This window comes from Pecten maximus, chromosome 1 (genome assembly GCF_902652985.1).
Source record: "Pecten maximus chromosome 1, xPecMax1.1, whole genome shotgun sequence".
Classification (NCBI taxonomy): domain Eukaryota; kingdom Metazoa; phylum Mollusca; class Bivalvia; order Pectinida; family Pectinidae; genus Pecten; species Pecten maximus.
The window spans coordinates 53,904,609-53,919,183 of record NC_047015.1 but is presented as its reverse complement, the minus strand read 5'-3'; the positions used below and the strand labels follow the sequence as shown (position 1 = coordinate 53,919,183).

The following is a 14,575-nucleotide window of genomic DNA, read 5'->3' as shown; positions in this document are numbered from 1 at the left end:
CAAAATGTATAATGTTGGATTGGAATGCCATATATAATATTAACAAGTATACTTTGGAGACATTCTGTGGAACGATAATATACATTGTTTGAAAAGCACACACAGGTGAAATAGTAATTGAATCTCAGACGCTCTCAACCCACTGTACAAACTAAAAATACAATATTTCAAGTGTCTTTTTCCACAAGTATGGATTTTCACAGAAATGTAACAAATCAAAAACTATCGTATTTTATTTAAATGAATCACACCTCAAATATGCTAATTTTCTTTTAAGATAGGTTATTTTTAATTTGTTCCTGTAATCCAATATTATAATAGCGTTATTTTAGGTTCTAACATGTCCCCTGAAAAACATGAAAATGACGAGAGATTCAAAAACATCAATATCACTCATTACTGATATTGGGTAGATGTACCAGCCTAAATTATTACTATCACAAAAGCTGATAATATTCTTATAATAATTGTGTCACATGTCCCCCCCCCCCCCCCCCCCCCCCTCCCCCTCCCAACCCCCTCTTTCTCCCTTACACAAGCAAGACTCTCCTCTTCCGTCCACCAATCATCTCAGAAGAGACATTTCCCCAACCCCCTTACACACCAAAACACACACAAGAACAATACATTTTCTATTGTATAAAAAAGACAGTAATGAGCAATGTAAGTTTAATGGGCCCAGAAGTCTGTGTATAATTATACACAAATCCTTGGCAAGATTAATTCACTAATAAAGTAACTGTATTTCTACACAAGTATACACATTCAAAAGCACTCATTCAATTGTGATAAAAAAAAAAAAAAAAAAAACGAAGAAAAAAAACCCAAAAACAAAAAGTAGAGCACTTCTTGGAAAAAACAATTATATGATGGGATTTTCAAAAAACAATTCCAAACCATGTAAAATATTGATAAAAACTTTTTATCAAGCCAATTTTTCCAACTAGAATTTGTTTGTAAAACATTCAAATGTATATTGACCCTCGCATTTATTAGTGTACAAAATTCTGGAAAAAAGTCAGTGATGCCAGAAAGTAGGTCACAGTGATCTAAATCTAATTTACACTTTATCAACAGATGATGATATTCTTTTATAAATTTCACAAGAATATAAGTGAAAAAGTGAATAATGATAAGCGATCTGGATTGTTACATTGACATTGCATATATTCTCTAATATCACAAACTACATCATTCTTTCAAAGATAAAGAAAATTTATTCATGGAAGAAATTAAAATGTCCTTTTTCTCCATTCTGGAGTAGGCAGCTTCGTTGACAATGACTTTAGGACAATTGCATTCAAAGATTTATCAGGTAATATTTCATCAAACAAAAGTTCAGGTCAATATTACAACCTGCTTAAACATTTTTAAATGACGTTTTACAAAATTTTATTCAAATTCAATTTGCAGTGTAATTATTCTGATAGCACTAATAATTTATTCTTCAGTAAAATCTAATTTTCAATTTTGAAATTTCATAAAAAAATATTTGAGACTGTTTTTTCTTCTCTAAATTCTTTTTTCTTGGAAAAATCTAATAGGATGTTTCTATCCGATACCCGGCTGGTTCCTCGGGAGACGCTCTACCGCCGTCATTATCATCGATAGTAGTCTCGATCCTCATTTCACTTGGAATTTCAGACGATCGTGGAGAAGGATCCTGTGGCACATATTCTGTAGTTAAAACTTCGTCGACGATGATCGGTTCAGGTTCTTCAATGTATTCCGGTTGGAACTCCAACTGAAGCTCAGGTTCAGGGTATTTAGGTCGCTCAGGTTCTTGGTGTTTTTTCACGACCTTGGCGTAGGTGACTGTTTCTGGTTGATACGCATAGTTATCGTACATAGGGTTCACATTTTGTTGAGGAGGCTAAAAAAAAAAAAAAAAAAAAATTCAACAAAATTGAAAGATAGCCTTCATCAAGGTTATTATAGAAATTCATTAATTAATATATAACAATCATGACATCTTTTAAATTTTATCTCATTTTTTTTTAAAGATCATTTGATCAATGACATTTTCAACTATCACAATTTTTCCAGTATCATCAATTTTTAAAAAGTAAGCTGAAAGGTTGTTCACAAATAAGCCCATACAAAACTTTAATATAAATGTTTACACTAGGGGAGGGGCAGATCTTTGAAAAAGAACTAAAATATAAATTCATAAGTTCTGTGATTAAAGAAAGAATAATCAGGAAAAATAAACAAATATTTTTTACCAACTAGATACAATGATAATTATGTTAATCTCATTAGAGATGAATTTACTTACCTGTTCGAATCGCTCCTCGGTTCTGGTTTCTGTAAGAATAAACCAACATCATATTAATCTGTTCCTCCGACAAACATACTTAATGCAAATACATGTATATCTTAATCATCTATGATAGATAAAAGATTTTTAAAAAAAAGATTTCTAAGTTCTTAATCATCTTTGAAAGATAAAAGATTTCACAAAATTGACTTTTTGAAATATTACTGAGTTTGTTATCAAATATACCAATCCCTTCATCCAGACAAAAAATATTGACTTTTAAAATTTAATATGACTGATTTTTGTTATCAAATTTAAAAAAAAAAATCAGTTTAATTACATCCTTTGATACCTAGCATCTTCTTTACCCAATTATTTTACATAGTTTTACTTACCAAGCAAAGCAGTCTTTTGCTCATTGCTGTAAAATAAGATAAAATATATACAACCTCATTCCAGAATTCAATTTCATTCCCATCATACATTGCAACACATGCTCAAATATTTTGGTCCTTCTGACATAACCCTTTAATTATAAAATTTCAATTATGTCTCAAATATAATCATCAATCTTAATAAATGTAGAGTAATACAGCCCCCAATGAAATTTTGTCTTATTACGTTAATGTTCAGTTTATATTACAATAAATTTCATACACGGGATAACACTACATGTACATTATGATATTGCATGTACATGTGCAAGTACCTGTATTACAACAAATATTTTGTAATTCAATTTTTTTTTTCAAATTCCTTTCAAAATGAAGCGAGTGCATTGAATATAAGCATAGCATGCAGTCAAATGTAATTAAAAGATATCTAATTTTGATTTAGTTTCTGATTGAAGACTTGTAATGAAAATCCAATCGTTTTCATGTCACATTTCAAAGGCAAACTTCAGTACATCAATCAAAATCAAAATTTTATCTCATTATTTTTCTTTAATGCTTGAAATCATTATGACCAATAAATTAGAAAGAGAAAAAAAAATAAAAGTTAAAGTGAAGATCTCCTCCCAAAAAAATGAACAAAGGGCCATAACTCTGACAAATCATTTCTTTACAGCACTTACAATAAATCCAAATGGCACATGTACCTAAGTAATCAATTTCTATAACTGATTTATGTAATTTGCTATTGATAATATTGTTGTACATAATACAAGGGATTTATATGCAGGAAATATTTCTATGTCTGGGAATGTAGATATTTGTACAAATGTACATGAATATACATGTGTGAAGAACATTATGATCATTAGAATAGTTATGTAGCATTTGGTAAAAAAAGGCATCTGGTGCTAGAAGCTAATAACGACAATTATTTAAATATTTGATAAAAGTAAAAAATAATTTCACATGTTCAGGTGAATATTTGTAATATTAGGTGCAGAATTATTGCTTGGCCTTATCTATGTGTACATTATTTGGTTACATTGTCATTTTTTGGTCATTGCAGTATCCATGGAAACGTTTATGCTGCTATAAATGAAAATTTATTTGAAAAAATGCTGTGACATTGCTTCCTGTTTATCGGTCATCTATTAACAGAAACAATTAAAATAACATCATAACTCTTTAACTTAGTACAAAAAGTATTCTTCATCTTAAAAGTGCTGAGATTAATTTGAAGCAGTTGTTAACTGAGTATGCAAAAAATATCAAAGTGCTTAAAAATAATTTCAATTAATCTTTTTTTTTTTTGAATACTTTTGTTTTGTCTTTGAACTTTTGAATATTATTTTATTATTTATATATTTTATTATTTATTGGTAAAATTAATCAATTTATTTCATTGAAATAGCTACATCAACAAATGTGTGGGATTTTTTTTTTTTTTTTTTTGAAAATAGTTATTTGCCAGAATATTTTTATACAATTGGGGCGGGAATATGATATATCAATTTTTCTAGTAACAAAATGAAAATTTATAAATATTTTTACTTATACAATTTTAATATGTTTATTTTATATGTACACCATGTATTTAGCAACAAGCTTAAATAATGTATATATATAGCATAAACAATGATATAATGCTGCAATATAACTATATCTCAATGACGGGAACTCACCTGGTGCTGAAAAGTTTTAATGAGAAAATATTGAATCAAGAATAATTTTCATTGTCTGATTAAAAAAAGCAGAGCCAAAAGGCTTGGAGCTCGGCGACAGCTGCAGACGAAGCCTCATATCATTTTAGATAGTCTTTAATCAAATTAATATGACCTCCTGAATATAGGACACACCTCGATGATTCTTCTCAAAAGTTTAATTTTTCCATTTTTTTTAAAATTTAATTAAAGAGAAAATTAAATAATCAGAATCGAGTATGTATACATCATTTATCCAATCAAAATGTTTCATTATAACTAAGAAGGATGTTATCTATTTACTCTTCTGGTACATCTATTGATAAATAATACCGACCAAAATTCCTTTTTCGATTTAGAGTTGTATAATACATGAAAAAATATTTTTAAGAATATTGTTAAAAAGCATTTGAGCCTTTTTGTAACATAACTTCAGATTATAGAAGCTAAAATAGCCATATTATCACAGGCAGAAGAGCTTTATATGAACACAAAATGTAACACGATTGTTCTATTGCCATAACAAACCTCTGGATTACATATCAAGCTATATAAAGCAATTTTCATCAATGTATTGTACTGTATTTTAAGCCTCTTCCTTAATTTTAGCAGAATCATTGATGTTGGAATAGTAAACTATAAGTGGTTCAGAAATATGCCGTCTGCTGACTTGAATACTAAAATTTTACTTCAGAATAAATGCAAAATGTGACCCCTTTTGGTTCTCTGTTTGCATAATTTATAGTCTTAATTATTTCTTTTCAAAAATCAATAATACACAAAATAATCTTAATCTTAATATTTTACTTCAGTTTTCCCTCAAGAGTTAAAACCTATTGATGAAATTAAAATCTGATTTTTTTTTTTATGTATTATATACAACTGTTGCTATGATAAATAATGACTAAACATTTCAAAGAAATTATTGGAAATTTAAGGCCGACCTTGACAGTTAAAGAAACAGGAAAGTGGCTAAAATCTAAAATCATTCAAATGTTTCCAAATAACTGAAACAAGGTTTTAAAGTTACATATTGTAATTAATACACAAACTTCTGCTTCTTTAACAAAGAAAACTTTATTTTAAAGGTATATTTGTCCATTTGATGTAAATATTTCTTGCACAACTCACTTTTAAGTAAAAAAAATCAGGATGTTTTGACAATATCTGCATAGACTACTTACGATTTCCTGATGCAGTAACATGCGATAATAAGGAAGATGAGGCCAACGACGAGAAGGACGATGATAAGAATCATGACAACGAGTGTAGGAGTACGATCAAATTGGTCTTCTTTGTCTGTGGCCAACTGGAAAAAAAGTACAACCTATCAAGCTACCAGTCTCATTTTTTATAGTATCAAATATAAAAAATCTTTTAATTTCCAGAATCTGCAGTCTGTCAATAAACTATTACTGTGTGTCCAGATTCAATTATACATAAATTCATGTTCATCATTAATGCAATTTATCATTCAACGTACAAAATAAATTGAACAGTTAATCCTGGTTTTGTACATTTAGAACTTCAAGTATCAAGGTTTGCATTATGAAAATCAAGAAATGCAAACATAACCTTGACCTAATCAATGGAAATGGGGAAAAAAATGTGTCAATTCTGAAGTGACCTTGACCTTCAATGTGACGAAAATGGATGAGGCTTTATCATTTTAAATAGTTTGCCTGGTCCAGAACACATAGAGAAAAGTCAAAATCATCAATGTTTGTGGGATATTCACACAATAACCATTAGATATATGACCTCGACTTGATAGTAACCTTGACCTTAATCTTACCTTAAGATCATTAATGTAGAGAAGGTCAAAACCGTCGCTGTTTTGACTCTGCAAGATCTGGAGTTGATACAGGAGTTGGGAGCCACTGTAGACACCAGCACCACCGTTGAAGCCGCATGTGGCGCACCCCGTGGAGATCACGGCATCAGCCCTGCAGAACATAATCATTTCCCATCAGGATAATCCTTCGGATAACTTGTATTGTCGCAATTGTTTGTCCAAGCATAAAATTTATTTAAAAACAATTGCAAAACAAGTTAAATCAATTTATATTTATCACTTGATATTGTTGGCCCAGATAAAGGTGCACGAAAGGTGTAGTTTTATCGTGGAATGTAACCGAAGTACCTGCATAGTCAGATGACTCCAGTACCATTTCCATTTCACACTAAGCTTTGTCTACTAACGATTATGAAAGATACTCTTCAAAATTCATTTTTTGCTTGCATTCAGAATATATAGCAAACAAAGAATATTTTCTGACTTAATTACCTCCCTTGTCAAGCTATTCATCTTTCATATGGATGCCTTGAAATAATTTGGACGATATTTCTGAAATTTTCTTCATCTACAGAAATTACAAACTTTTTCTTGTTTAGGTTTAGAACTTCATCAAATATTGATGATTATGACAATGCTGTAAAACAGTAGAAAATTACATATTTTGAGTTTGTTATAGACAAGTCAAAATGTACATACCATTGGCTAGAAGTATCTCCAGACGAGAGCACATGGTCACTTATACTATTGAAACACACGAAGGTGAAGATCGGCTGGTTGTTTGCATCTGTGAAACTCTCTAGTAACCTGAAACCAAAAAGAGAAATGAAATGATGACTTCTTCAATAAAATACAGTGAAGTGAGCAGGGCTCACATACATATACCCTCTACATCCCCTCATCAATAAAAATAAATCTATTTTGAAAGTGGTCAATTGCGACCTTCAACCTTTTATTTTGAAAGTGGTCAATTGTGACCTTCAACCTTGCATAACCTGATGGTGTGAATGTGAGCTAAATTTCTTCACAGGTTTATACGAGATATCTTGCTAATCTGATATTGGTCCAGTGTGACCTTCAAACTTGACTGATGACCACCAAAATCTAATCAAGTGTAAAACTTGATGGTTTGTTGTGGTGTGACTATGACCTAAACCTGTTCATGATTTAATGACATATTTTGCACAATTTTTTTTTTTAGTTATTTTTAAACTGGTCCAATGCAACCTTTGAACTTTAACCTGGACTGATAAGGACCAAATTTAATCAATGGCAATGGTATAATGCAAGGATTTGAATATGAACTTAATCTGTTCCAGTGTTCATGAGATATCTTATATACACTCAGGCTTTTTTTTATTTTGAAAGTCTTCAAGTGTGATCTTTGACCTGCAATCTTGACTGATGAACACCAAAATCTAACTTGATGGAGTAAAGCTAGAGGCTTTTTATTCTAAAAAGTAAATAGTTTCACATCTATAATATAGTCGGAGCTTGCTTACTTCTGTATCTGTTCCTTGAACAGTCTCACTTCTGATGCTGGTTGAGTGATGACAAGTGTCACTCCATTTTCAGGCTGTGTCACAAAAATCTATCAAAAAAAATTTTTTTTTTAAATGTAGAATTTTCTTTGCAAAGAATTTAAGAAAATTATGTACAATTCAGATAAGTTCCTATTGAATATTTAAAATATGATTACTAATGATTGTTTCTCCAAACTAATCACCTGTACATTGGCGTTATCTTGTAGGTTACTATCCCGCGCCTGGACTTGCAGGTTATACACCTGGTTGTTGGTATTCGACATCAGTACTCTGTTGGAGATGATGCCGGTGATCTCATCGATGACGAACAGTGCCTCGGAATTGCCGGTGGTGATACTGTATTTTATATCGGTTGAATCAACGTCGATAGCCTGCACCTTGATAATACTCTGACCAATCGCAGATCGGGTAGAAACACCTTTAGATATGAAACATATATCCAGTTATTCTCAAAAACAATCATTTCTTTATATATGATTTCTAAATGTCCTATCAATAGTTTAGAAATACACTTTTAGACTTTTGGACAAAATTAAGTAATTTCTTTAAAAATTAAAAAAGTTAAACAACTAAATTAAAACCTATCACAGGTTTAAGTAATCTTTTAACTGGATGTCTCCAAAAACTCTGAGAGATTAAATTTTTTTATACAAATGTAAATGTATAAAACCTTGTTTTAGTGTTAGAAACATTTCACCAAATTATAATTATGTTAAGTGCAGTCAATATATATTATTTCCTAAGCAAATTTAACCTTGCTCTAATCAGTTTAAATTCAGGTGTGGACTAAAATTTGAATGCCCCAATAAAATAAATGTTTACAGTATATTAAACGGTAGGTATAGACTTACAGCCGCTGTACAAGACTTTGGTGAACGTAGGTTTAGCGTCGTTGGTGTCGCCTACAAGGATTTTCACTGTAACAATGCTAGGATCGGCCGCACGTCGTCGACGATTGGTAATGACGCTGTAGTCACTGACGTTGTTGGTGGCTTGGATATCGAGGAGAAAGATGCTCTTTGTCTCACGGTCCAGTGGGTTGGACAAGAATAACTCACCAGTTGTCTTGTTCAAGAAAAATTTGTTGCCCTCGTTGCCACCTGAAAAATTTTCAACGGCATATTTATGCATTAAGAATTGAACAACTGTATTCTCCTCTAAATGCATTTTTTTTTTTAAATGTGCCTGATTTATATAGATTTGAGGATAACAACTTAAATCTAAGGGATTTTTCATTGTTCCTAAGCTCTATGCTGTGTAGATCTCAACACATATTCTAAAATCATCAGAAATCTTCTGATGTTAAAATATCTACAAACTTTCTTTGAATTACCAAATTTTTATTTCTTTCAAAAAACGTTAAACAAAATTTTTCAACAAATCATAAAAATTAATTTACCAAAATGTTTTCTGTGTTATGCCCCTCCCTTTCCCCCACAGTTTAAAAAAATAGTATTGAGATTTGGTGAGTACTTGTTTGTGAACTACTTTTAGCTTATTCTAACAAAGATTGTTCTGCAGAAACGAAGAGGGCTTATAAGATAAATAGTTCACAATGAATCAGTCAAATAAACTCACTTATAATGTAATAGTAAATTTTAACAGCTTCTGCTTCGAAGTCGCGGTCTGTAGCCAACAGTCGTGTTATCAGTGTTCCGATGTTTGCATTCTCTGGGACTTGGACCTCGATATCGATTGTCTCCCCTAGCTACAATTCGATAAAAATTCATTTAATGAAGTATTAGGTAGCAAATACAGACATTCAATGTTAATTATCATCTTACAAAAAAGTACAAATTTAGAAAATGACTGGAATATTGATATTCCATAGCAACAAAATATTTTAGTGCAGATTTCCCCATATTTGCTGGATAATAAGCATGCTCAGATATAAACCCACCTATCCATACATTGTCCTGTAATACGCCAATCACTGCCATAATTTGACTTAAAGTGAAAATTCATATTTTTTTTATGGTACAAATTTTTACTCCCCCAGCTGGAAAAAGATATTAATGTGTGTATAAGATAATAGCAAAACAATGACTGTGAAAAAAATCCTCTTAACTTAATTGAAGGATATGTAGTTTGTGACATCAAGGTTTGGGCAGTTATAATTACTTAATGTTACTACATCACCGACACAATGTCAATATGATCGATTGAAAACAAGAATAGGCCACTATATAATTTGATACAATACCAAAAGTTACAAACTTTGTGATATTACCACCTTTCAAAAGTTTCAGCTTCCCTTTTTATTTTTTTATTTTCAATTGAAAAAATAATTATTTGCGTCCCAAATCTTAATTTTATAGAGAAAATACATTGAATTTTGTGGAAATGTCACTTACTGCATCCACAGGGAAGACTGGTGGGTTATCGTTAACATCTAGAATTACAACAGTCAGGAAACGAGTTGATTCCAGGGAAGGAGTTCCCCTATCCTTAGCCGAGAGCAGCAACTGAAGGGAGACAACTCACATTTTATAAACCATATATACATATATTATTTCAACATATAGAAAACTCATATGTATAGAAAATATTTTTATGTGAATTATGTCAATACTGCAGAAAACCGAACAATAAACTAAAAATCTAGACAAATATCATAATATATTTAAATTTTGAGTTTTTTTTTGTTTTTTTTGTTTGTAGATTGTATAGTCTTCCAAAATTAAAAACATCAACCAGATCATTTTTTTATCAAGGAAGTCAAGATTGCAGTTGTGAAACAGGAAGCTAAAAACAGAAAAAAAAATCCTGTCCAACACTTCTTCATCCATATTATTGAAACATGTAGATGAAGCCATTTTCCGAAATGTTTCTGTAGCATTCACTTGAACGATTTTAGTAAGACTACACAGCAATGCATTGATGTGTTTAATCACAAAAAAAAAAAAAAAAAAAATCAAATTATCTTATCAACTTATGACTTTAAATGTAATTCTTGTAATTAAATTCTCAAAAAACTTTTTGACCAATCCCTTGTACCTTGAGACTGAAACAAAACTTCCAAACACTTTGTGGTAGGAGGGGCTTTTACAAAACTTAGTTGAAATACAAGGAATGGTAGTAGAGACTATCAGGAGAGATGTGACCAATACATTGTCCAATCAAAACTGAAAGGAATAAAAAAAAAAAAAAAAAATACAAAAAATACAAAAATATGAATGCAGGAAAATAGCACTTTTTACTATTAACCTAGTTACTAACCATTTTTGGAGGATGTGGTTCAAATAGCATTTCTATTGTCCACTTTTTATATAGTGTTAAAATAAGGAAAGGTATAATAAATACAACTATTGAATTCATTCCTATCCGATTAATGTTGCACCAAACACACTTACCACGTAACGGTCAACTTCCTCACGATCGTACACTCTCTGGGCTCGGATGACACCAGTGATGGAGTTGATCATGAACTCTGGTGTAGCGGTCGTGTATACACCGTTGTGATAGAAACCATAATCGACCATACCGTTTACTCCTCGGTCTGAGTCGGAAGCATGAACGTCGTAAACCAGCATTCCAAGGTACTGGCTCTATAAAATAAATACTGTTTCAGTTTTCAAATTTTGAATTACAAACATTTCATTTTCATTTTTAAAGTTTTAACATTTAAATTTCATTTTTAAGATCATAGCATTTAACCAAATATTTTCTCTTTCTAAATTTTATTTTTAATTTCAATTGGCTGCATTATTAATTTCATTAACATATTTTTATATTTCATTTCAGACACCATGCAGGATACACCACCTGGTCACATACTGATAACAGGCCAGTAGGTACACATCTTATTCCCTACCTGAAGGGCATTGTACATTAAATCCTTTCACTGTTTGTTTAATTAATTCAGTTTTAAATCCTTTCATTGTGTGTTTAATTAATTCAGTTTGACAATGTTTCTAAAAATTACCTCGAGGACATTGATGCTCATATTGGCAAAAGGAGGTGTCCTCCATTCCGGGTACGAATTGGTTGCCTGCAAAACCGTAATCTTCACGCCCGCCATAGCAGTAAATGGACCATTGCCATCCATGTCTGTGGCTGTTACGTTGAATGTATACACTCCTGAGTTACGCAGTAGACTTTGCTGGATCTCTATGGCACCAGATCGTCTACTGACACGGAATAATTCTGCAAAAAAGGACAGAAAATATTTTGATCTATATCATACAAATGAAAACGATCTAATCTGACACGCTTAGGGTTACAACAACATTATCCAAATAGAAGACCATGTCCAATTATAATATATACTGATGTTACTCTCTTGTCCTGAAATGAAAAAGTGTTTTTTTCTCCGGGTACTCTGGCTTTCCTCCACCTCCAAAACCTGGTACGTCCTTAAATGACTCTGGCTATTAATAGGACGTTAAACAAAACAAACCAAACAAATCAATCCTGAAATGACTTAAATTGCAATCTAGAAAATTCATAAATTGCCCAAAACCTTGAAAAATATATATATTTCTGTTTGTTTTAAATTGGAATTTTCTCTTCAATCTAATTAAGAAATTTACAATACATACCATTAATATCACCACTGCCAGGAATCTTTTCAAAGGCGATAAGGGCATTCAAACCAAGGTCAAGGTCACTGGCTCGCACTTGTAAGATACTGGTTCCCATCGGAATGGTTTCCACAATCGTGGTGGAGTATTGAGCTTGACTAAACCGTGGCTTGTTGTCGTTGATGTCATCCAGATAAACATACACCTGGGCATCAAAAAATGTTGACAATGAAATGACAGACAACAATTTTAAATGAAATTTTAATTCTTTCATTTTCATAGGTATCCGCTATTTTATTGGCCATTTTGGGGGTTTGGGTGGGGCTGGAGGTGGTTGGTATGGAAAGGAGATTGAGAGAAGTCAAACGGGGTGATGATGGGGAGAGGGTGACTACGAGGGAGAAGGGAGAGTTGGAGGATGGGGAGAGGAAGGATTTAAAGTGAGTCAGAGGAAAGAAGAGGCTGATGGGGATTGGGAGGAGCTTGAGGGAAGGGAGGGGAGAGGTTGATGGGGAGGGGAAGAATCTCGAGAGAGGGTCTGAGGGAGGGGAGGGGGTGATGGGGAGAGGGAGGAGCTCAAGAGACAGTCTGAGAAAGGGAAGACGATGTTGGGGAGGGGGTGATGAGGAGAGGGAGGAGCTCAAGAAACGATCTGAGGAAGGGAGAGGGGGTGATGGGGAGGGGGTGATGAGGAGGAGCTCTAGAAAGTGTCTGAGAGAGGGGAGGGGTTGATGAGGTGATTAGAAGGGGAAAGAGCCCAAGAGAGGGTCTGAAGGATGGAAGGGGCCGATTGGGAGGGGATGATGAGGAGGGTACAAAGCTCCAGAGAGAGAATCTAGGGAGGGGAGGGAGATGAGGAGGGGGAGGATCTCAAGAGAGGTTCTGAGGAAGGGGAGGGGGTGATGGGGGGAAAAGGAGGAGGAGCTTGAGAAAGGGGGTCTGAAAAAGAGTAGGGAGAAGGAGGTGAAGAAAGGGGAGTTCAAGGCAGCCTGAGGGACAAAACACCTAAATTAAAACTGTACTTACTGTGGTAGTGGCGAACCTTCTGATACTGATGTCCGGAGTATTGGGACTGTCGTAAGCTGTAACCTGTATGTTAACATCCCCGATGGTTTCTCGATCCAAATTAGCACCAGCTTTGACATTTATGTCACCCTGACAACCAAACCAATACTCATCAACGAAAACAATTTTAAAAGTTATCCTGACAACCAAATCATTACTCATCATCGAAAACAATTTTAAATGTGAAGTTCTGTATAATTTATGTTTCAGTTTCATTTGAAGAAATTGAAATCCATAGTAAACATTACAAAAAATTCTATCATATGTCTTGAACTATTTTTTTTCCCTTTTTTTTTTGTTAAAAAAAAATAAAAAAATACTGTCACCATGAAACAAAATGTTATTCCCTCTTAGACCTTATACCCAATTTATATCTAAGTTATAAGTCTTATTTATTAAAACTTAAAAATTTAAATAAAATAAAAATAAACATTATTATCTTGAAAACCAAAGAAGCCTTCAAAATCAATCAAGTATATATTTCAGTAAAATTTAATAGATTTATGAATGGTAATTGAAAATGATGTCAAATTTTTTTACCGTGATATTGTCAATTTCAAAGTAGGAGCTAGGTTCCCCTAAAGTGTATCGCACCACTCCGTAGTCTCCTTTGTCAATATCTGTGGCACTGACTTGTATCACAAAAGTCCCTGGAAGTGAATGTTCAGGAATTCTTGTTATGTAAGACGACTGAAAAAAAAGGGAAAAAAATATGTAAAATTATCATTTTTAACTATCAAATATCTTTCAGATATGCATACCTCTCTTCCTCTACAAAGATGTGTCCCCTTCAGAAAGAGTCGAAGCTGACCTATAACCTTCAATTGACCAATGGCCATTAAAGGTGATTAGGTGTTAAGAAATGGATGTTATGATACTTTTGTGTAAATATGTACCAAATATGTTGAGGGTTTCCAAAGATATTTTTGATAACAGGTTATGAATGAAATGGACAGGACGGAACAGGACGGAACAGGACAGGGCAAACATGGGTAACACAATCCCTATCCCTCCCATAAAATGACACAGGGAGAAAAACCATTCATTATACTCATGATAGATTTCATATATTTTTAATCAATTATGATGGAGAGTGTTAATCAAAACAATAAATTATTACGAAAAATATGTCAACTCCGTCTTAAAGGTGGTGTTGTGATCCTTCTTACAAATTCATTCTGATCTCATTTTTTCACTCATTTTCTAAAATATCTTATAAAATAGTTATAGATATCTCCAAAATTGCCATAATTTTGTGTGAAAAATTTGAGTGCTTTCGAAAATTTCAATTCT

General features: G+C 32.5%; 1 protein-coding gene across 1 annotated transcript in view; it reads right to left on the bottom strand.

Moving 5' to 3' along the window:
• Positions 1–691: 691 nt before the first annotated feature.
• LOC117337962 (cadherin-23-like) overlaps positions 692–14,575 on the bottom strand; it is a 37,316-nt gene continuing 23,432 nt past the window's right edge. Inside the window, 17 exon segments of the mRNA XM_033899123.1 lie at positions 692–1,873; positions 2,279–2,307; positions 2,656–2,681; positions 4,338–4,343; positions 5,540–5,664; positions 6,151–6,301; positions 6,850–6,957; positions 7,653–7,741; positions 7,877–8,112; positions 8,546–8,794; positions 9,273–9,402; positions 10,049–10,159; positions 11,048–11,242; positions 11,620–11,840; positions 12,236–12,422; positions 13,244–13,372; positions 13,823–13,972. Of these exon segments, the coding sequence (XP_033755014.1) occupies positions 1,538–1,873; positions 2,279–2,307; positions 2,656–2,681; positions 4,338–4,343; positions 5,540–5,664; positions 6,151–6,301; positions 6,850–6,957; positions 7,653–7,741; positions 7,877–8,112; positions 8,546–8,794; positions 9,273–9,402; positions 10,049–10,159; positions 11,048–11,242; positions 11,620–11,840; positions 12,236–12,422; positions 13,244–13,372; positions 13,823–13,972 (2,478 nt within the window). The 3' untranslated portion in view covers positions 692–1,537.